At 42.6% G+C, this 24024-nt stretch overlaps 1 protein-coding gene across 10 annotated transcripts in view; it reads right to left on the reverse strand.

Moving 5' to 3' along the window:
- Positions 1-24024, reverse strand: part of ZNF532 (zinc finger protein 532) — a 103714-nt gene that overhangs the window by 26058 nt on the left and 53632 nt on the right. For 9 of the 10 annotated variants that reach the window (XM_066353248.1, XM_066353244.1, XM_066353250.1 and 6 more), the window contains 4 exons: positions 15978-16159; positions 11722-11898; positions 4597-4759; positions 826-1107 (listed from right to left, as the gene is read on the reverse strand). The exons of the other annotated variant lie outside the window; for it this stretch is intronic. In XM_066353248.1, the coding sequence (XP_066209345.1) occupies positions 826-1107; positions 4597-4759; positions 11722-11898; positions 15978-16159 (804 nt within the window). The remainder of the gene's footprint in view (positions 1-825; positions 1108-4596; positions 4760-11721; positions 11899-15977; positions 16160-24024) is intronic. 10 annotated transcript variants of the gene reach the window in all.

A 24024-nucleotide genomic window follows, 5' to 3' on the forward strand; every position in this document is an offset into this window, starting at 1 on the left:
GAGAGATGAGAAGCATCAATTCTTTGTTGTGGCATCTTAGTTGTCCATTGATTGCTTTCTCATATGTGCCTTGACTGGAGAGGCTACAGCAGAGCAAGTGACCTCTTGCTCAAGCCAGAGACCCTGGGCTTAAACCAGCAACCTTGGGCTCAAGCCAGTGGCCACGGGGTCATGTCTGTGAAGCCACGCTCAAGCCAACGACCCCATGCTCAAGCTGGCAACCTTGGGGTTTCGAACCTGGGTCCTCTGTGTCCCAGTCCGACGCTCTATCCACTGTGCCACCCCTGGTCAGGCTAAAAGGGGAAAAAATACACATATTGCAACTCAGATTATTCAGCAATTTTGAGTAATAGAGCTTCTCCTGTATTCTTGAAGGGTAAGGTCCCTCCTTCCTACTACCAAACTCAGGAAATAATCACATTAGTCATAAGATGCTACTAGTAGTTTTCAGAACATCCCCGTTCTTTCTCTCCTGTTTTCCTCATTTGTCAAAGGGCCAAGAGGTCAATTCAAACACCTTCCACTTTGGTTCACCTTGTTCTCGGCTTCCTCAGGAATGTGGCAATAACTCACTGCCAGCCTCAGGGCACAGGTGAAGGCAATTACGAGCAAAATCCCAGAACAAGGTTGAAAGGACTCAGGGATGTCCATTTTATATATAAAGAAACTGAGGCACTGAAGCCCAGAGACACTGAGTGATTTTTAAGGTCACCCTACTAACTATCGACAGAACAAAGCCAGGAAGCCCAGTCCCAGCGGCTGGTCAGTCTGGTGCACCTCCTTACGCCCAGGGGGCTGGGTCAGGGGTGGGACTCTCTCTCTTACCTTCCCGTGCTCCTTCCTCACGTGGGAAATGTAAACATCTCTCTGCGTAAACAGGCGGTCACACTCCCAGCACGTCCACCCGGGACTGGCCACTGTCTTGGGTTCCAGTGATTTCTTCACAGGAGATGGAGATTTCTTTTCCAATTTCTCTTTCCCATTCATGGATCTGGTATCCTCTTTGTTTTGATTTGCTGAATTTTGAGTTGCAGCCTTAATGCTCAAAGGCAAGTTTATACCCAAGTTGGGAGGCCCTTCAATACTTTTCAATGTTCCATGCATAGACTACGTCATAAAAAGAAAAGAAACATCTCTCACAAGTGACACCACTAAAAGAGAGCACATGTGGACTATCTTAATGCACAGGACATTAAACAAATGTGACTTTATATTCATTCAGAATATTGTATCTATCAAGAGGAAAACCTAAACAAAATATATGCCTAAAAAAAAAAGATGAAGTATTATTTGTACGTCAACTAGATATGCATTTCCAGTTATAATCCAGATCACTCCTGACACTCCTGTACAGCACAGTCTTCCCAACGACAGACCGTTTCCGGGGAAGAACGTTTTTCTGTCACATGTTGGTAGGTGTTCAAGACCCTCAGCTACTCAACTTTAATAGCTACTGAAGACCAATAAGCTAACAGCAAACCTTTCTCCCTACTTTCATATTCTCGGAACACTTATCACAGTTTGGGGTTTTGCTGGAGTTTGGGGGGTAACTTTAATCTTCCTACACCCTATCTGAATCCATCCCTTCTTATTGATAGCACCCAGACTCATGAATTATACACAGTAGATAATGAAAAGCCTTTTTAAACAGCTTAGCTGTTATTCTCATTAACCGCAACAGCCACCTTCAACCTAAACTCTCAGGATTTCAAAATCTGCGGGGGCGAGGGGTAGAATGAGTGCATCTGATTGTAAAGATCAGCTCACTTTGGTCTTTGTTATGTGTTCTAAAAGCATGGATTTAAAAAAAAAAAGGAAGCCAATCCGTCTATGCCCTGTCTATCTCTGACTAGGGCCGCAGCCTTTCCTCAGTGCCCAGGCTGTGGCCAGTCCACAGAAAGACAATAAGCTAACAACAAACCTTTCTCCCTACTTTCATATTCTTGGAACACTTATCACAGTTTGGGGTTTTGCTGACGCATGCTTCCTAAGGCACATGCTTCCTAAGGCACCGTGAGCACAGGCAGGTCCAGGGGCCCAGCCTCGCGACATAAAGGTCCAGCCCCATCCCCGCCCCCGGGGTCTGAGTGGGAAGCACTCCCTCAGCGTGCTCTCTCGCACGCGTGCTCTCTCGCACACTCCCGAGGCAGGGTCTCTTCCAGACGGTGCCAAGAGGCAGCCAGCCTTCCTCACCGCTGTCTTATCCCAGAAGGGACACGGGGTTCTCTACTCTCTCATGAGCAGGGACAACAGGTTGAGCCGCACACCCCGTATTCCTCTGCAGAGAGAAATCTGGGGGAGACGCCAGCCAAAAACTAGGCTTCGGCTTCCCACTCAGGGCAGCGGCTTCTGGCTTTTTTTTTTTTTTTTACACTGTTAACCATTTCAACCTCCCAGAAAAACTTAAATCCAAAATCTTCTCAATAAGCATTCCACAAGTTTCTGAGCAAATGCATTCTTTCCCGCTTAAAAGCTGGAAAGTAAAGTATTAAAGTATTCTTTTATAAAATACACATTGTGCTACAGAAATTACAGAAAAGCAGCAAAAAATTCTGCCGTAACGAAGAGAGCAATGGCTCGTGTGCTAGAGTGAGCATTTCTAACTCATACATTTTATTTTCACGTTGCAAGTAAAAATAAGATTATTTAAAACAAAATTTTAAGTAACAGAAACACAACTGAATTCTTTCAGAGTTGATTTCTCCTTAGCTCGGGGAGCAATACTTGGATGACTGTAACTTGCAAGTTTACTTTCAATGTCAATACCAGCATGGAAGACGGGGCTACAGCAAGTAAGCCTGTCTTTTGCTGGAGTTGAGAAATGACATGCGTTCAGTCAGAATGGGCAAACAGAGACCTGCCTTTGAGTGTATGTGTGGGGAAACACTGTCCCTGTGATCTCAGTTCCTTCCTCACAACAAACAGAACAGCACAGGTATTAGGCAATGAAAACGGATCTACAAGAGCTGGGTACAGATCTTAAAAATGATAAAAACAGGGTGCCCCCAAAACCTGATCTTCAATCTTGCCCCCGAAAACACATAAAGGCAGTCTAGTATATATTTAAAATGCCCAGAACATATTTAAAATGAGAACATAAGTAGATATTCATTCCCACTATATCTTGTATCATGTCCCACAAGAGGTTCCCATGAATAAGGACAATTCTTTCCTCTGGTGGCCACAAGATCTCATCACTCCTCTTCAGTCTTTGTTTCTTGGGACCCTGTATTCCTCCAAATTCACTACTACCACAGGAAGACAGACCCTAACCACAACGTCGATGACCTGCTCCAGACGGAAAGAGGCGTTCCAGAAGCCCAATACCTTAGAAGCCTCTTAAGAAGCAACTTTTCTTTGTGCCCCCATGTTAAGTATATTAAAATAGTTGGATCTAATTCCAATGCCCTTACAGTCTTTATTAGCAATTTTTAGTTTTTCCTGATCATTCATTAAATCGATATTTATTATCAAGATAGTTTTGTAATTTTAGCAAAAAACCCGTAAAAGAGGACAGCCTTGCACTTCAAGTGAGAAGGACAAAACAGACCGCCATGTCCTTTACTGGCCCCAAGAATGCCACACCACCGCCTGGCCTCTAATGGGCAGACTCCGAGACAGAAAGTCCTTTGCAACAGGCGATTATGCCGTGTGCGCTCACAGACACTCAGCACAGAAAATGCCAGGGATTAACAACAGTCCATTCATTTAACTAAGATGAGACTAGACTAATTCAGACTTGATTTGCTCTTTAACCTTTTTGTGCAATGTATTAAAAAAGAGAGATTGAATTCATGATAATATTGGACCTGTTGTTCCTCTTCTTAGACGTTAAATCACCTTAATCTCTGAGAGCTAATGGATATTCTCTCCTAATCACACAGGAAAAAAATTGCTTAGCCTGTCACAGTGGACAGTAAGAGGCTAGGACTAAGCTCAGTCCTTAGTGAGCTTAAAAGGCTGTAAAGAGATTTAAGTGTTTCCTTTGGGGGTTGGAGAGTTGGTTGTCCAACTTGGACATTTATTCATGTCATTAACTGAACAGCTACAAGGTGCCACACACTGTGCTGTGTCCGGGACATTGCATAGTCAATTTACATGCAATCTTGACAAAAGGAAGAAAAAAAAAAGAATAAAAGATCCAGGGGCATCAATTATAATGCAAACTTAAAACTGCTCATTTCAAGGGGGAAAACCTTCCTTTTTTCTAAATACACCAATGTGTATACAAATTTGACAATTTGTTGAGTCCCTGTCTATTTCTAAATAGGGTATAACACCAAGTTCCCAGAAAAGCACCCTTCATGGTCATTTTCCCCAGTAGAAAGAGAGAACCCTGATACCTTATTATGCTTTTAAAATCAGCACATGGATTTGTTACTTTCACGGTATGCAGGTCAGGGCTCGGGAATAAAAAGCGTCCCTCGGTCAAGATAACATGAGAACAGCATGTCGTAAGCTGCTCATTACCAACGACCAGCATCCATCCCTTCCCCAGACAGCCCACATGCTCTACCATAATCTTCTGCTCAGCCTCCATTTCTGACCAATGAAGGGATCTAGGATTCACTTAAAAGACATGAGAGGCGCACACACCTTGATATGGTCCATCATGAGTTGCTTCTGTGCATATAAAAGAGAACAGTCTGGACACTTGAAAACAGACACCTTCTGGTTTTCAATGTGTTGGTCAAAGTGGCGATACAGCAGGGTCTGCAGGGTAAACACGGTGTCGCACATGGAACACTTATATATTATTCTAAAACAGAGAAGTGCATGGACACGTCAGTCAGCTCTCACTGCTCAAGCCAAAGGAACTTTTCATCTCACCTCGAGAGTTCAGGAGGCAGAAGCAGTGAGAACACATAAACACGGTAAGAAGAACAAAACGGTTTAGTTTTGAAACAAACTTTTGAACAACTGGCATCACTCGAGTGCAGATCGATCTTAACTTTGTGAGCAAAGATTTAAGGCACATTTGCTTAGACATCTAAGTTAAGGACCATATTACAACTTACAGATCGACAATTGACACGGTTTTATAAGGGCTGCACACTTGTTACTTTAACACAGAACACAAGCACCCTTGGTTGGGGGGGGTGTTTTTAGTTTAGTTTTTCTCAAGATCAGACAAGGAACACGGCTCTGTGGTGGTTCCCTAACCTGAAAGATTTTGATGAATGAACTAAGTAAGTAGACTCACCCTAAGCCCGTTAACTACACAAGCTGTTACTTGTTGCAAGTTTTCCTTTAGACTTAGTAACAATTCTATGCTTGAATGTCAACATTCTGTTAACACAAAAGCCCCACAAGAAAAGAAAATCCACACTTCAACACCTGAATATCCACTGTGCTTTAACTGGCTTAACATACTACACTCACTGTCCACTACAAACCATTTCCGTATCTGATATGTTACTACCAAGCAGCCTCCTTAAAGTAATTCCTCAGGTTGAACCTTCAGAATATAATCCATTCAAACCCATCAACACTTTCCACTCACGCTCCTGCAGGAGTGACCTGGAGGAGGGCATGTTCCCAGCCACCTGGCCACCACCTCCGCTTCCAGTGACCTTAATGGGTCACTTGTGAACACATCTGCCCACAGCAGGTCACTCTTTCTTCAACTGTTCCAGGTTGTCCTGGTCCCTAGGAGAGGCCCTAGAAGACCTGTGTTCTCCTTAGAAAGGACTAGAAGAAGAGGCACAAAGAATCCTGGGAGGAGCTTAGGAAAATGGCGGAGAAATGAGGACCGGAGATGAAGGTTGGAGACGAGAAAGGAAATGCTAATGCTCCCTGTGGGATCTCTGCAGCGGGGCTGATGAGAGGAACGCCTCTCGTGTCCGCTCGCTGTGGCTCTCGGGGTCTTCTCAAGACAGCCCTTCTCATGCACCTTCAAACCTCACTCTGCATTTCTCTGTCCAAAAGTACAAGATCTAACTGTTTTCTTCTTTTGTCCCCCATAAGATCTATGTTTAATTGTGGTTGAGTGACACACATCTTTACAAGGTCTTGACACAGGGGCATTTTTATAAGATCAGACAGCTTCACCCAGACAGCTCGAGGGGGGACACTTCTGTGTCATCATCAGTTTTACCAGATGAGATGAAGGTGTCCATTTCCTGTTAAAACAGCTGATTTTTAAACAGTCCAGCAACATAAGTAGTTAAATAAGAGCAACTGTATAAAAATATTTAAAGTTACAATGTCTTTCCAATGACATGGAAAGATTATCACAAAAATTTAAACAACAGGTAAAAAGACAGTATGGATGAAGTGATCACATTTTTTTAAGGGCCGTAGGAAAGAAATAGAAGGCAGTTAACTGTCACCATCTCCGCTGGATGAGAACACACGTATTCCTTTCATGGTTTTGCTTGTCTGTATTTCCTGAATTGTCTGTAATCAGCATACAGCAATAGGGGAGGGAGGAATGCCTGAAGAAAAGAAGATTTACTAGGTAGACTAAGCATTTTCTCAGGATTTTATTCTTCCATTTTCAGAAATAAGTAGGTCATGAAAAAAGGCATGGCTCATTTTACCCATGTTATTATATTCCTTTGGAGTAGGGGCTAATTTGATTTGATTTGTTGCCTTCTACTTAACAGCAAAGGAAGTATAAAACAGCAGAGAATTGGCCCTGGCCAGTTGGCTCAGTGGTAGAACTACAGCCCAGTTTGTGGAAGTCCTGGGTTTGATTCCCAGTCAGGGCAGACAAGAGAAGCGACCATCTGCCTCTCCCTCTCCCCATCTTCTCTCTCTCCTCCTCCTCTCACAGCCATGGCTCAAAAGATTTGAACAAGTTGGCCTGGGCAGTGAGGATGGCTCAGTGGCCTCACTTCAGGTGCTAAAAGAGCTCGGTTGCTAAGCAATGGAGCAGTGGTCCAGAGGAGCAGAGCATCGCCTGACAGGGGACTTGCCAGGTAGATCCCGGTCAGGACACATGTGGTAGTCTGTCTCTGCCTCCCGGCCTCTCAATTAAAAACAAAAACCAACGAAAATAAAACGCAGAGAATCTATTTATTCAGGCATTTTTCAAAGGAACACATTGTAGGTATAATATTCGAATTTCCCCCCACAAACAGCTCAGATTACAACAGGGAAATGGTAACAGGGACTGCACTGGATGACGGACGTTAGTGAAGGTTAAGGACATCAGCACAACAAGGACGGGGCACAAAGTGTCCCCCATGTGACACAATGAGAAGATCCCAGCAAGAGCGCATGTCTCGAGTCCAGCTCCGAGGAGGCAGGGACAGACCTGGGGAGGGAGGGTCACCTCAATGAGAGCTCTGTATCCCATTAGATGGCCAAAGACATGAGAAGAGGAGAAACCAAGTGACTATTCCAGATACAGCGACACTGACGAGACAGGACAATTAAATACAAAATGGGCTCCTGCAAAGAATTTGGACCAGAATTTTTTTTTAATTTCCCATTGACTTGAGAGAGAGAGAGAGAGAGAGAGAGAATAGAAAAGAGAAAGAAAGAAAAAGAGAGAAAGCAGCATCAACTCATTCCACTCACTTAGTTGTGCACCATTGGTTGCTTCTCGTGCCTTGACCAGGGGTTGGACCTGCAACCTTGGCACACCAGGATGAAGCTCTATCCACTGAGCAACCCAGCCAGGACCTAGACCAGAAATTTTTTAAAAGACATTGTCTCAGCCATTGGAGAAATTCTCATGCACTCATGAATTGGATGGAAAAGTAATCAATACTGACTCCTGACTGGGAGGCTGGATGGTGAGTGTCCTTATGACAGTGGAGGCGGAAAACACTCACCTATTTATGTCACGAGGCCCCACAATTCCTAAAGAGGAGAAAGACTGATACAGAGAGAGAACGAAAGGATGAGTGAAATGGAGATGTGGACAACTGGGGAATCTGGCTGAAGGGGATGCTTGAGTCCTCCACAGCATTTTCCAACTCTTCTGTAGAACAGAAACTATTAAAAAATAAGAAACTCATGCTAATGTTAAAACAAAGTCCAAACAAAGGTACCATGAACCTCAGACACAGGGACAGAATATGAAGACGGAGAAAACACAATGGAAAAACCACAGAAGCTTGCCCGGCAAAGGAGGGAAGGCAGTGAGCCCAGTGCACACGGAGAGCGGACGGGCGTGGCATGGCAGGGGACAGTGAGAAACTCAGTGTGCTGGTCCCCAGGGCTGTGGGAATGGCAACCCCAGAAGTGTGACTTAGTCCTAGAGCAGCGGTTCTCAACCTGTGGGTCGCGACCCCGGCGGGGGTCGAACGACCATAACACAGGGGTAGCCTAAAGCCATCAGAAATAGGCGACCCCTGTGTTTTGGTCGTTCGACCCCCGCCAGGGTCGCGACCCACAGGTTGAGAACCGCTGACCTAGAGTAATGAGGTTCCATGAATGGCAGACTAGCCAGACTAGAAACATGGGGGGACGGAGGGACTAGACGGAGCGGGGAGAGAGGAAGGAAATAAAAAAGAAATAGAAAGCTAAAACCAAATACCCACACTCAGGTCCAACTTGCAGCAACCGAAACTCTCAAAAAAAAGAGTGCTCCACTTGAATGGATGCGAAAACAAATGAATAAAAGATCTTATACTCCGAAATCACTGCCACCGCCTCCTCCATCACAGATGGACCCTACGCCTCTGCTGGGGTCACACTGCCACCTGCAGAGGGCCACTAAGGCTCAGAGTGGAGAATCTGTCGGTGCCATGTAACTCCCAAGGCCACAGTTCAAATCCAGCTTCGCCCAACACCAAAGGCCTCTACTGTGCCACTGCTATATAATTCTGCATGTGTTTTATTTCTCTATCTCTTATACAATTCTAAACCCTGGAGTTCTCACTGATCCACTTAGACAGTACATTGAGAGCTGCCAAATAAAAGGCAGGCCCAAAGCAGTGACAAAAACTGCTGTTCATCAGTTGTCAAGGGAAATGCAAACATAGACAGACAAAAATCTGGATCACCATCAAATCCAGTAATAGACACTGAAAATGATCTCAATTTATCCAGAAAAGACTAAACAAACAGTGTTCAAAATTTCCCTGTACACAGCAGGGAAGCATGCCTACCCCTTACACTGCAAAACAGGGAACAAAGACTAGAACCGTCCTTGCCACATAGTAACACCACTGACATGTTTGTTAAAAATCTGCTGTCCCCGCCCTTCACAATGTAGGGAGGGGGCCCTGCAGGCTCCATGGGAAGATTTTCAGACTTCCCTGTGCTCTCTAAAGAAAATGGGGGGGGGGGGGGGCGCAGAGGATTTTTAAATTGATCTTTAAAAATTAATATAAATTATTTGTATAACGTTGATTCGTTTACATAAAACCACCTGTTAAACCAAATACTGCTAGGCTGTTTCAATGCCTGCAGAGGGGTTCCTGATTTATTTGGGGCTCACATAAGTGGAACAGAGATGGATTTAAAGTCCAAAGGAAGCTCCTGGGTCACACGCAGGCCACAGGGCCACCCAGCAGGGAAGGGTGGCGGGAAGAGTGAGCCCAGAGCACAGTGCCTGCAGGCACGACACACAGAGGCCAAGGAGCAGCCCGGCTCCCCGCCCTGACCCAACGTCCAATTCACTGGTTTGAGAGTTCCGTTGCATTTGCAAATTTGTTTTAGTTTTATAGTGTAAGACATAATAATCAATGCCCATTTTTAGGCTTGGAACTTATTAAAGAACCATGTAGAAAAAACTTTTAAGAAAGTACAGGAATGCCCTGACCAGTGGCTTAGTGGATAGAGCACTGGCCCAGTATATGGACGTCCCAGGTTCAGTTCCCGGTCAGAGCACACTGGAGAAGTGACCATCTGCTTCTGCCCCTCCTCTTCCTTCTCTCCCTCTTCCCCTCCCACAGTGAGGGGCTCAACTGGTTCAAGTGGAGCCTCAGGTATTGGTATGGCTCCACTGGAGTGCTAAAAATAGCTCGGCACTTGAGCATCAGCTCCAGATGGGGTTGCCGGGTGGATCCCGGTCAGTGTGCATGCAGGACTCTGCCTCACTATCTCCCTTCCTCTCACCTAAAAAAGAGAAAAGAAAAGAAAGTACTGGAATATTTTTCTATACATTTACTCAACTTTGAGGACTATTGTTTTAGCTTATTTGAATCATTTGCTGCCCTATATTTCCAAGTAACAATTATAGTTCCAGGTTTCATACATTTCAGTGAATAAATTCTTTTATTTGAATAAAGAACTAAATCCAAAACTTTATTCACTGAGGGGAAACGACTACGTTAGTGTCCAGAAGTCTAAGAGCCAGGAGCTCTGAAATCGAACAAAAGCCCAGTAGTGCTCGTCCACAGCGTCAACACGCCAAGTTGTACATGGATCCTAGAGCTGCCATTTGTCTCATTTGGAAGATCTACAAAGATCCGAGTGAATGTCCTTTTCGAATAAAATTCCATGTTATCATAGTTTTTAGTACACAGATTCACTTCTGTAGGGTTTAACAATAACATTTCCCTAAACCTAAAAGATACAATAAAAGCCAAATATATATTATATGGCATATCTGCAAATCTCCTTAAAACTTCCTTGATTATGGAGTTATGGGCAAAAACACAATAGATTGAGGCTGCCAATCTAACCTTACATAACCATCCAGTTCCACACTGCTGCCTGACCCGTGGTGGCGCAATGGAGAAGAGCTGGCCTGGGATGCTGACGTCACCAGTTCAAACTCCCAGGCTGGCCTGGTCAAGGCACACATGAGAAGCAACTACTATGAGTTCATGCTTCCTGCTCCTCCCCCCCTCCTCTGTCTAAAATCAATAAATAACTTAAAAAAAATTTTCCACAGTGCCATAAATAATACAAAAAAAATAAAAAGAATATAACCACGAGCACCTCATCCAGTGCCACGTCCACATCCACAGGAGGGGGTGGGGAACTGTGGGAAAGAACTAACCCTACAGAGCCCCCTCCATGTTCTAGACAGAGGGACCGTGTGCTAGGTAGACATTTTAAAGATGTCACCTCATTTTATCCTCACTCAAACCCTGGGACGTATGTATCACCCTCACTTAACAGGAGAAAAAACGGTGGTTGAGACAGGGTGAACTATGGCCCTGGTCCACACAGCAGGTCAGGGGGCCGGGGGGTCTGGCTCCAGGGCCCACACTCCCTCCTCTTTGCTAAGCTGCTGCTGCTGCTGCTGCTGTGGGCGGGCAGCCACATCAGTCTGCTGAAGCCCCGCTCCACAATGGAAGACACAAAAAAGCAAAAACTTAAAATATTAAGAGCGAGATTAAGGCCAAAGTGACATTTACTTTTACTAATCAAAGACATCATACTGGCAATGAAGTTAAATTCAGTAACCAGTGCATGAAGCTGACTTCATCTTTAAAATGTTACTAAGAAAAGCATATACTATAAGAAACTATGAAAAAAACCTGAAGAGTAAGTTTTTAATAGTTTTCCTGAGACTTGTTAATAACTATCACCTGAAGAAAAAGAACAAAATTGATCAATATTCACTTGTTTACTAAAAACTGATGACACGGGCATAACTATAATAAGGGACATTCTTGAACAAAGAGGTCAGCGGAAAAGAACTGAAAGGTTTGGGGAGCAGGGAGCTGGGAGCTGGGCTTCCTTGAGCCCCAGAATCTGCCTGGGAGCACGGTCTTTCCTCTCTTATTTCTAGTCCACGGAGCACCTGCCTCCTCTAAATCACTCATCAGTAGTGGAGTACAAGGTCAAAAGGCAGCAAGCATGACTTACTTTGCTTCTCCTATCTTGATGCCAGGATGTTGTGTGTAGGCATGGGAGTGTGTGCTGGGGGCAGACTTAAACGCCATTGGACAAATAGGACACTTGTAGAAGACTTCACAGTGAGAACCTTGAATGTGAGACTTCAGTGCGGCCACATCAGAGTACACAACATTGCAATGTACACATCTGTTAGAAAAATAAACACAGAGTCGTTAGCACGAGACCATTAAACAGGTGTAACTTAACTGGATAAAATGAACACGTTAATAGCCCCTTTAGGTTTCTAATAGCTTCCTGGAAGTAGGTATTGTATTTTTTTTCCTAATGACAGCAGATCAAATTATTTTTACCTACATAAGAAGAAAGATTGTGAAGAAGAAAAAGAAAACTCAAATGGTTTATTTTCTGAGCATCTTTATAATTCCTAGAATTGGATGTCCAGACTCCAGACTATGGTGTGACCAATGGATCATGGGGGCCATTATCAAGGCCAGGGACACAGCAAGACTGTGTGGCTCCTGCTCTGGAGAAGACGCCTACGTGCTGGATTCTGACACCAGGGCCCTGAGGTTCCTCCCCATCCCCTCTACCCAAATGGCATTTCCCATGGAAGAAATCTCTGCTATCCAATCCTATACATCATCAACAGAGAAACAAGTGGCTCCAAAGCCAAGGTCACTGTCTCCTGGTACACACTGGTGTGGTTACATACCTGGAGGTTACAGGGGCCCATTAGGTAGAGAAGAAGGTCATCCACCTAAATTGTTTGTCTGCTAAGAAAATAAATTTAAGTCCACCCTCATTAAAGTGGACTTCTTATTTAAGAAATAGCATGAATGATAAACTTCAGAAAAATCAATGTCTCTAAATAAATCACCTCTTTAGCCTAACTGCTTTACTTCTTAAATTTCTAATAAATTTCGCTCCTCACTGAAATCTAGTCTGACAGAAACAAATTTTAAAATTTAGGTACACTTCTCCCCAACCACATCTTTAATTCTCAGGGACTCACAGTAATGCTTGAGTGTGTGTGACCCATTTGATGACCTTGTTTTCCTTCTCTGTTGGCACCTGACTATGTGAATGGGAAAGTCGACTTGAGGAATGAAGACAGCAGACAGGGGCCTGTCTTCTAGGAAGCTGTGCTCAGGGACTTCTGTATTAATCTAAGGACGGTCTGTTCTTAGATCCCCCCCTTCTGAATTCATGAAGATACTCACAAAGTCTCAGAACAATGGAATGCTCTGAGCAACATGTGCTCTACAAAGCGGGCCATGTTAAGCTTTGCGAGCTTTTTAAAAAAATCATTATAAATGCGCTAGCAGTTTAAATGCCTTAAAGCATAATGTTCAGCAGCCTATACACTGAGAACACTACACAACAACAGGAGAATAATTAAGCAAAGCCCTTCCATCCAATCTATACTTTTATTTTAGGCAGTAAAGCCACCCAAGCATGCTGAAATTATTTTGGGTTAAGCTGAACTTGTGTTCTCTTGAAGATTACTGATTCTCTCTGAGCCAGTTTCTCATTTGTAAAATGAAATCTTTTTTTTTTAATTCCTTCCCAACCCTAGCAGCCTGTGATGCCTATGAAAGGAAAAGCTAACATTAAAAAAAAAAAAAAGATAGGTTACTACAGAAGGATTCTCTATACCATGAATCATACACAGATTTTTCCCATCAAGGGCAGGACTGTGTTCAAAGGGCAAATGATCAAGGAAGGGCCGAAAGGAACCAAGAGCTCCTTCTCTGCAGCTGCCTGGAGGGCGGGGAAGAGTTCATCCTAAAGAAAGCACACAGGACACTCAGAAGTGACCCTGATGAAGGAGGTGGCTAAGGCGTGGCCCAAAGAGCATCATGGAGGCCAAAGGAAAACCCTCTTTAATGTAAGGAAAGAGAGAACTGAAGAGGAACCAAGATAAAAGAAAGTTGTAAAATATCTGCCTCAAGTGGAAGAAAGGTTCAAGGGCAAAAAAGAGGCCCAAAGAGGATAGAAGAGACACAAACAGAAGTCAGAATGTGAAGGGGGTCACACGGTATCCTGATGTTACTACAAATCAGTCTGTTCATATTGAATACACCTGAAATCCTTTGTGTTCTAGGTATCAATCAAGTTTCTCTTTTTATTTCTTAATGTAAGAAATGTTCGCAGTATAGAATCGTACAATTTCCCCTTTCTAGATTCAGACTCAATGGATTGAGAGGCAGAGAAATTCAGAGAAACGCTTGACTTTTACCAAATTAGCCAGAAGCCAGAATGACTCCCCTCAATATATGGGAGATGCAAAATGATCCAGAAGAGAGGAAATGAGGCATACTCACTCAAAACGAGACCAGTCAGACATGGAGGCCGTGTCAGACTCTGCCTCAAAACAACAAAAACCAAAAAACCAGAACAGAACAAATCCTAGAGCCAAAAAGAAGGAGAAAACAGACCAGGCCAAGGGGCTGCTAAACCCTAGTCAAGTGTTTGGACCATTACTTAAAACAGCAGGGGGAAAAGAAAACCAAAATAAAATGACTTTCTATCATCTAAAGAGGTAAACATGAAAGAAACTTCAGAATATGCAAACACATAGTATTTTTACAGCTATTATAAGCCTCATGATCCAGGAAAAAATATCTATACTAAACACAAAAATTTTAGGTATAATTCAAGGCCCCCAATTTAAGCAACTCTGTGAATGTGGCAAAAAAAGAAGGAAAAAAAAAAGCAAGGGACCCACAGAGCCTCTTTTATTTAGGTACTACACCAGGAATAGCTCAAGTTTGGAAGTCCCACTTTCTTTATTTGTTCCAAACAAAGTTTGTTTTCATTATATTAAAAAAAAAAAATAAGCTAAGCATGTGAAGAAAGTGTTGCATCCATTAAAAGAGCAATCAGGAAATGCTGTGGGGGCCTGCCTTCCATCATTATTACACACCGAGTCCAGTAATGAGTTTGTCAACGTGGGGGAGGAAACAGTATCACGTGTACAGAGTCTGTGGAAACAGGCACACCGTCAATGTGCAACTTTCCTAGAGTGCACTTTGGTTTTACTAACACCCCAGTGGAAATAAAGGCAAGCACTGCACCAACTGTGCAGACAGGGGACCATGGCCCAGAGAGAACCCACGCAACCAGCAGCAGAACTGGTACCAAAAACTTTGGTTTCTTAACTTCCAAAGCTAAGGTTTTCTACTAGGATAGATCCCAATTGTCAAACATTTGTGCATCACAGCTCTGGAAGCAAGAGATTGAAATAGGAAGGAAGTCTCTTATAAATGTCAGAAAACTGGACAGAGCCGCCTAGCAGTTGGTGATGCCATAACTTAAATTTAACTGAAACAGAACTGTCAAATCATACCAACTGGACTCCATTTTTATAAAACATTATAACCGTATTACAACTAAAAAAAAAAAAGTGCTGTATAGTAACAGTCTAACATTAAAGATATCAGGCAACCAAATACTTAGGTTAAAGATAAACAGCACAATACAGTAATACCTCTATTAACAAAGACACTGCGTATCGATGACAGGTGTTCTTGGTGGGTCTTCACTGGGTCAAAATATAAAAGGCACAGATAGGAATGCATTTCAGGTCACAGAGTGGAGAATAAAGTTCAAGTACATCACCAACCCACATTAGCTAAACTAACATTAGATTTGTCAGATGTTGTAAGAGACACATTTGAGCTTCTGAGGAGGCGGTGAAAGGTGTCATGGTCAAGATGTGCAGAGAGGGAGGGGCCGGGACAGAGGAAATGGAGAAGGAATCCAGGAAGGAAGATTACCCGGGTGGCAGGCTCTTCCTCGAACAGCAATGTTAGCGAAGAACATAGACCCATAATCCTTAACTGTGACAAAATAAAAGTGAGGAACCATCACACCCTTTCCGATTTAGAGAGGAAGGATGAAGAGGTACAGACATGCGTGGTATTCTTGTAGGCGTTAAAATGCAAAGGAAGATGACAAAAGTATGCTAAAAAGAGTACAGAAAGAAAGACAGTTGACCCAAGCCAAACCATGCCACATGCACACTTTTTGCCAGACAGCAGGGCTCCGTTCACCCTCAGGTTTGTGTGGACCAGTGGGCCAGGACTACGTGAAGTGATTCAAACAGATGACTCGACCACCACCGAGCTTGGTTCCCAGAGGGTCTGTTAATCGAGGTATCACTGTATGACCCCAAACGCTGGATGCACTGACCACTCAGAAGGCCGTGTAGTTTATCAAGCGAACGAGCTTTACTTGCACGTTAAGTGAATGATTATACTGACCGAAAACCAACTCTCCGCGTGTAGTGCAGACAGTTCTTGGTGACGTGGGTCTGGAAGTGCACCGACCTGCAGATGGCCCCGCACTCGGGGCAGGTGTAGGGAGATTTGTGCTGATGGATTCTCTGGTGGGATGCATAGCTGCACTGGTTGGGAAGCAGCATCTGGCAGATAGTGCAAGTCTTCTAAATAAACCAAAGGGGGAGACAGGGTTGGTCCTACGAAGTACTTTCTAGCACGCAAAGAAGCTTGGTTAAACCTCAAAATCATTACACAGCGGTCAAGTCATTGCAAACACGATGATCACTGATTCTAAGCCCAAGGAGAAAGCAAAATGGGAAGTTATGTGTGCAGTGGGAAAACTCCTTACCCTGTAAAATAAAGATAATACGTACTAGAGTGGTCAGGCTCATCCCAATGTTGAAAGAGAATGTCAGCTTTAGGTAGAGTTCCAATTTTGTTACTTTTGCATTTTGTTAAGTGTTGAGAAGACGTACGAGAGAGGTATTCTTGCAAATTATGTAAGCAACTCAACAGTAATGTATAAATACAAGTTTATGGGCATCTATTTGACAGTAGTCACAGGTCCCACAACTCAAAACACTTTCTTCAAAAAAAGAAAAATTTATAGTCTAATCCAGTTTCTACTTTTTTAAGTCACTTCAGTTGTTTGAAATCTAAAAGACGGGAACTTGAAAGAGTGGCCACAGCAATCAGTTGTCCTTGTTGGCACGTGAATTGATCTTTAAATAGATGAACTGGACATTACAGGATTTATAATTAAAACCAATGAAGTCAAGTTCAGATACATAAATTTAGATAGAGCTTAAAATCTAAACACATAGAAGATAAAATTAAGAATGAAATCCTTTTTGGAAAAGGATCTGTCATCCTTAACAAATAAACTGAAACACATTATTTTTTATCCCTTAAAGATGTAAGCACTAAACAGGGCACATTTTTAAAACCTAAAGTAAATATAAACTAATGGCGTACTACACTTTCATTCCTAAAATAAACCTAACGTAGCACGAGATAAAATGTGTTTGAATTCTATTTTGGATCGTCATGCAACAAGTATCTACTATCTTCTAAAATGAACAATTTGCATTAAAGTCTGTTTTTTAAAAAGCCTCAAAATATAGATTTTAAAACGCTCTTTTTATATTGACAACAGAATTATGACACTTTAAAAGAACTTTTTTATTCTTTTAGCTTTTGAATCAAAAATTAAGGTTTAAACTGAGCGACTGAGACTAAGAAAAAAAAAACTCACTTGAAAACTCTTTCTTGTTTTTCTCCTGAAAGAACTAAAATACAAATTTTATCCCACAAAATGTTTATTATAATCACAGAATAAGAACATTACAGGCAGCTTTGACGAGGTTAGCATCATTTAAAAAATAAGCATTCCTTTTCTAATAACAATATTCCAAAGGTTAAAACAAGCCACAATAAAGAAAACCAATCAACAGATTCATTAATTAATTATAAGGTTTTGCTGACATCTACCTTATCACAGGTAATCATTTGTTTCTTTGAACTAAAGTTTTCTACTTCCACCACAGTCATTAATCCCAGACAGTGAATTATAATGTCTGAATTTCCACAAACATCTTAGAATATCTTATACTTACTTAGTAATAAAATCAATATATTCTATACTAAAGTCAGAACATATTTTATTTAGATAAACACTGACCCCATTGTACCATAAGCCAAATGATGAACTAAGCACTTTAAATAAATACATTTAAATACAACATCTCATTTAATTCTCATAATCTATGAAGTAGATAATATTGTGTCCATTTTACAGATGAGGAAATGAGGTTTGGAGAAGAAACTACCACAGCCCCACAGTTAGTAAGTGTAAGAAAGAACCAGGGTATAAAGTGGACTCTGACTACTTCCAAGGCCTGTGATGGAGAGCTCGTGAGGGGGGCTTTGGGGGTTACAAGGAATGAACAAACAAAAATTCACAGGAGAAAAACTATTAGCAAATACAGCCGCATACCAATGACCATTATGTTAGCTTAGAGGTGATTCCCCCTCCCTCCAGAGCCTCTCTTTTATCTGAAGCAATGTGGTGATACTATTTTCTTTGATACTATTTTTATAATAGGGAAAAACACAGCAACAAAAAGAAAATCTACAAAGGAAACAAAGTATGTGTCCTGTAAAAGCTGAAAAAAACTTTTCACATTATCTCTCATTAAGATATGTATATCCTTCACAATACATATAAAATTCACAATGAATTGCTTAAATGCTCTTCCCTATTTGACATTTATATATTTATAATACACGTATAACTATAAAAATGTGTTGGTGGGTAAAAAGGCTGTTTCTAACAGGTTAACAATAAAGTATCAAAATTATTCAGTTCAAAATACGAGTTATGAATTATTAAATGTTTTTTACGACAGAAATAGGTGACTGCAAACACTGAAAAATGTTTCAGAGCAACAGCGTCGCCTAAAAACCAACATCCTGATACCAAGAGCTCTCACACCGGATCTTGGAGAGGGAAGTGGTGGTCCCTTACATGATGGGCTGTGTTGCCACGTGGTCCCTGAGCCCCAATGGGGCTCTGTGAGGTGGTGGTGGCCAATATGTCCAGTACCACCCCCTAGCCGCAGACTCGACAGGAATGCACACTCTCCATGTCTGTGGGATGTTCCCCACCCCCTCTAGATGCAGAAGTACCAGGAGAAAGCGGGAGCCAGGATGGACTGGAGCCCCAAACCCAAATGCTTTCACGTTTTCCCCTGACTGAAGTGGGAGAATTCAGTCGCTGGGGAATCAAGACTGCACGTTTGGTTTATGCACATTGTATACGTATCCATGCGCACACTGTATCAACTCCCACAGTTCTGTTTACCGGCTTCCACTCCTCGCCTCCACTCAGTTCTGAGAAAAGGCATGCTATCTGGGTTGCAGATGTTTCTCTTTGCTGCTTGGTGTGACACCAAGAGTTTAAAAAGCTCACATGAGTACAGTTTAATACCTAATTGTATGCCCCCAAGGTTTAGTCATTGTACCTGCTTTAGATAACATTGTTACCCTTGCTCCTGAGACAGAGGCGAGGGCGTGTATCCCATCAGCTTCTCTGGGAAGCTTTGCGCTGGTGGCCGTGACTCACCTCTGGGTTTGGGGGACACATCTGAGCAGAAGAGCAGGCCAGGATTTCTGTAGTCTGAAAGGACCTGACTCCCTTTTTTTTTTTTTCATCAAAGAGACTACAATGTATCTTAAAACTAACTATCTACAAGTTAAGGCTATTTACAAGAAGATACAGCAATCTAATGAGACAGTACCTGCCTTTTGAATAGAAAAAGTCAGAAGTACTTGAAATGATTTCAAGTGTCTCCTGACATTATTTACATAACCTAAAAATGGATTAAATGTCTTCAGTATGTAAGTAATGAACTGCTAACTTCTACTCTGGGACAAACTCCTTGCTCAGAGAACTGTTACTTTTTCAAGAAAGACAAGTACTTCTTCACAAGTCAGGAAACACGATAAAGCTATAGGAAAACAGTGAAAAGTCATCACGATCCACACTTGACAACAACTTGTGTTGCGCCTTCCCTGCCCAACCCTGGCACTGAAATCGGTGGCTGCCACTGCCATTGTCACGCCCCTAGGAAAGGTTCTGAGACATCTGAGTAAGGAGGAGAACAATTCTATGTGTTGCAATTTGTATTTTAGGGAGAAAAACAGTGTGGGAAAGGTACAAAGGGAAAGGTGATAAAGGCTAGAAATAGGTGAGTCAACACAGCATCTATTTATGCTTAAATTTCAGAGACCAAAAGCCTGAGACAGCCTGAAACGTTGGATCAAAAGATCAAAACACTACTGGCTTCCCAGTCAGCCCAGAGGTAAATTGCTTCTGCCTCATTAACAGTAGTTTCGTAACCTTCTGTCTACAGTATAATTACCAATAATAAGAAGAATGATAATAAAGCACACCAGCTTGTTTTCTGGCTTTCACTTTCATGCAGTTTCACAATGAGAACACAGAGAAAAAGCATTTCATTTCAGATCTCACTTAAACGGGAATAAGCCAAAGCAAGAATGACAGCAGAAAGGACGCGCTATCTATATACCTTTGTGCCTAGAGCTACTTAGCTGTGCTGTATTATTCCCCTCAAATCATTCTGCTACAGTAAAAACCCCTAGAGTTGACAGTTAAATGAGCAAACTTTCCGAAAACAGTGTGGTCAACACATATACCCATTCAGATAATAATCAGTGGAGAACAGAGTTTAATTAAAGGTTGATAATGCTGAAATACAAACTGGGACAGTGCTCGTCTGACCAAAATTAGAATTAAGCATTTCAAAGAGCAGGACCAAAAACTAAAAGTCATGAGTCTGCAGCTAATAAAGATATTTCGGACGGGCAAGGGAACAGCGGTGGGCTGCACGGTTATATTATTGTGTATTTCCAGAAGCTGCCTGAGCACAGTACCTCTAGAAATGAGAGCTGGACGGGCTGCTCTAGATAATTCAATGTACTTGGTATACTAGGTTCAGAAAGCTCCTGAAATGGAACTGAATCAGTGATCGCAAAAACAAGGACTGGTACAAGTAAGTCACCTTCAGCCGTGCTCTTGAGGCTGATCTGAAAGTACCAAGGGGCAATTCTCGCACAATCCCCGTGGTTCCACAACTGGAAAACACTGTGTGTCGACAGCGCGGGTTGTCAGCATGAACCAGAAGAAATAAAGAAGTCTTGCCTCGAGTCCCTACTGGGCCACTCATTGGGCATTTGTCGCTTCAACTGTAAAACGAAAGGGTTGACCAAAAGACCTGTGACATCTGGTTCTACAGCTGATGCAGATTCTAAAAGAAGAAAACTGATTTTGCCACATAGAGGTCACACTTCCAGTCTGCCCTTGGCTAAATTTAGTTACGGTTTTACAGAAAGGTGAGGCGATGACATTCCAGTACACTCAAATATCAATTATTAAAACCCAGGTTGTCAGCTCTTAAATACTTCATGGAGGAAGAAAGAGTCTCTTGCCCCCCCTTCTCAATGTGTCCCAAAGCAGGGAGCTGGGGCGATCAATCAGAGAGGCCGGAACACAAACCCCCAGCCAGGGCAGTGCTACGGGGGTGAAAGGGACAGTGCCGCGTGCTCCATTTTTATCTCTCTGCTTGGTCTCATGATGCCAGGAAGAAAAGTGGTCGCCCCACAATGCCCTGCCTTCTGCCCTCTCCCTCGGCTGCCTGGGATACACAGACACAGGCAGGGAAATCTAACCCTGACCTGAGCATGCAGGGAGTCTTGTCCCACATCACACACCCGAGTGAGACAGAATTCCACAACTTGGATTCGGGCTTCGGCTAATCCCTATATTCTGACCCAGCTCCTAGCAGAGGCCTGCAGCCGAGGGCTCTCGCTGAGCACAGGGCCAAGTCATAATAACGTGGCACTGCCTCTCTAAGGCAATCTTTACTGTAGCATAGACGGTCCATAGGACATCTGGAGGCGGAGCTGCTGGCATGACAGAATCCAGCAAATGCCCCCAAAGCCTTACTTTATCCCATTACATACTGGCAAAGTCCCAGAAGGCTCACCATGCAGGCATGGCAGGTGTGGGAAATGGTGAAGATCAGGCACACCCAGCTCAGTTAGTGTCTCCAGAAGACAGCTTTGGCTGGGTTCAAACACGCACCCTTGGGAAACCCAGAAAAGGATCCAACCACACCACACACGGGAGTCAAAATTTAAGTAATATAAATGAGAAAATGGAAGCTAAAAAGTGAAGGAAGATGGTGACCACGCTAAACCAAGAAAATGGTTGTTCTCAAGAGGGAGGCTGAACTCTCCAGAAGTTGAACTCCAAAGATCTGCACGGGGGAAGAAGCGCTTGACCTCAATGCATTTACAGACGGGCTCAGAAAAAGGCATCTGCACTGGACAGGAGAGACGTCTGAGACTCAGGGAAGAGAGACATCGGCAGTCGAGTGGAATGCAATCCTCCCGGGAAACCTTATTCCAAAAACAACTGGGCATCACAGGCCGAAGCCGCGGGCAGAGCCCAACGATGTAATTACAGAATTTCTCCTTGAAAACAACAGCTACTTTCAGACATTTACACAACAGAGTGCAACTTTCACTTCCAGGAAAAAGAACTAGGAGACCCTTTCCCTATTCCTTCCACAAAGCACAAGGGAAACTCCTGTGCGTTATATGCAAAGCAAATCTAAAAAGACTGACAGCCTGGGAGAAGAAGGCAGGCTGACTAGAACCTCAGGACCCGGGGATAACACAGCGATGAGTTCTGTGGGTTCCTCATAAAGCCCAGATATGGGGTTGAAAGAACTGACCACCCAGAAATGCCAGTGGGTAGAAAACAAAAAAATCTTCCAACAAAAGCCTGTGATCTCTAGCCAAAGGACCAGAGAAGGGGCAGTCAGCAAAAGAGAAAACTTCTGGACAATGACTGATTTACTCTAAACACTACAGGAAACACTGTGGCCTCATGCCCACCATGCCAGTCCAGGTAGAGCCCAGACCTCTGCCCCCTTGAGGCTATAATAAAGTGTCCCAGTACCCCTGCCCAGATGGTGTCAGAGAAGGCCAGCAAGGGAGTAGGACTCTCATCCTTATCCAGTAATGAGCCCCTCTACCAGCCTAGTGGATGTTTTGGAAAATCCCCCCCCCCCTCCAATAACCTCCAGGACTAGGTGGTTTTACTGGAAAAGTCTACCAAATATTTAAAGTAAAACTAACCAAATTATACAGTCTCTTCCAAAAACAGACGAGAGAATACTTCAATGGATTACATAAAAGCCAATATATAAACCTGTCCAAAACAAACAAAAACAGTACAAAGAAATGAAACCTATATGAATATAGGTATAAAACTAACAAAATACTAGCAAATATAATTCACAATATATAAAATGAATTATACAGCCTGACCAAGTGTGATTCGTTCCGGGAATGCAAGGCTGGCTCAATATCTGGAAGAAAAAAAAAAAGCTAATGTAACCTAACCCCCCCAAAAATCCTAAATCCAATAACTGAATTCACAACTCATGTGGTACATGATAAATATACAAAAATTAATCATATTTCTACACATCAGCAATGAACATGTGAACAGTGAAAAATACAATATCATTTATAATTGCCAGGAAGGAAGGATGGGAGGGAGAACATATAGAGGACTTCTATAATGAAAACTACAAAATGATAAAAAGAAATCAAAGGAGAGCTAAGTAAGTGAAGAAACATTCTGTGTTCATGGACTGAACGGCTCAACATAAGTAAAGATATCACTCACTTCTCCCCCAACTGATACACAGGTTTAATTTAATTCCTATCAAAATCCCGACAAGATTTTTATTACTCATTAACAAAACTATTCTAAAATTTATGTAGAAAGGCAAAAAAAAAAAAAAAAACTAGAATAGTTTAAAAATTTGAGAAAAACGAATAAAGCCAGAGAAATCAGTCTACTGGGTTTCAAGACATTTGATAGTTCTAATGAAGGCTGATCCTGGTGAAGAGATGGGACACATGAACCGATGGTGCAGAAGGGAACTCAGAAACAGTCACACACAAACATGGCCAACTGGTATTTCACATAGGTGCAAAATCAATTCATGGGAGGACAAACAGCATTTTGGACAAATGGCATTGGAGGAAGAGAACATATACAGGCAAAAATAAATAAACCTCAGCCTGAGTTTCACACCTTATACAGACATTAATCCCAAATGGATCATGGACTTAAAAAAGTAAAACATAAACTACAAAACTTCTAGGGGGAAAGAAAAGAGAAAAATGTCAGGATCTTGAACAAAGAATTCTTAGATTTCAAGAAAAGCACAAGTTATAAAAGAAAAAAACTGATAAAGTGGACTTCATCAAAATTAAAACAACCTTGTATGCTGAGGTCGCTGGTCAAAACCCTGGGCTTGCCCCAAAAAGACACATACAACAAGCATTCACTGAACAACTAAAGTGAAGCTCAACTACTGTGACTTGATACTTACTGCTCCCCGTACCCTCCACTCCCTGTAAAATA

The sequence above is a fragment of the Saccopteryx leptura genome, chromosome 11 (genome assembly GCF_036850995.1).
Source record: "Saccopteryx leptura isolate mSacLep1 chromosome 11, mSacLep1_pri_phased_curated, whole genome shotgun sequence".
Classification (NCBI taxonomy): domain Eukaryota; kingdom Metazoa; phylum Chordata; class Mammalia; order Chiroptera; family Emballonuridae; genus Saccopteryx; species Saccopteryx leptura.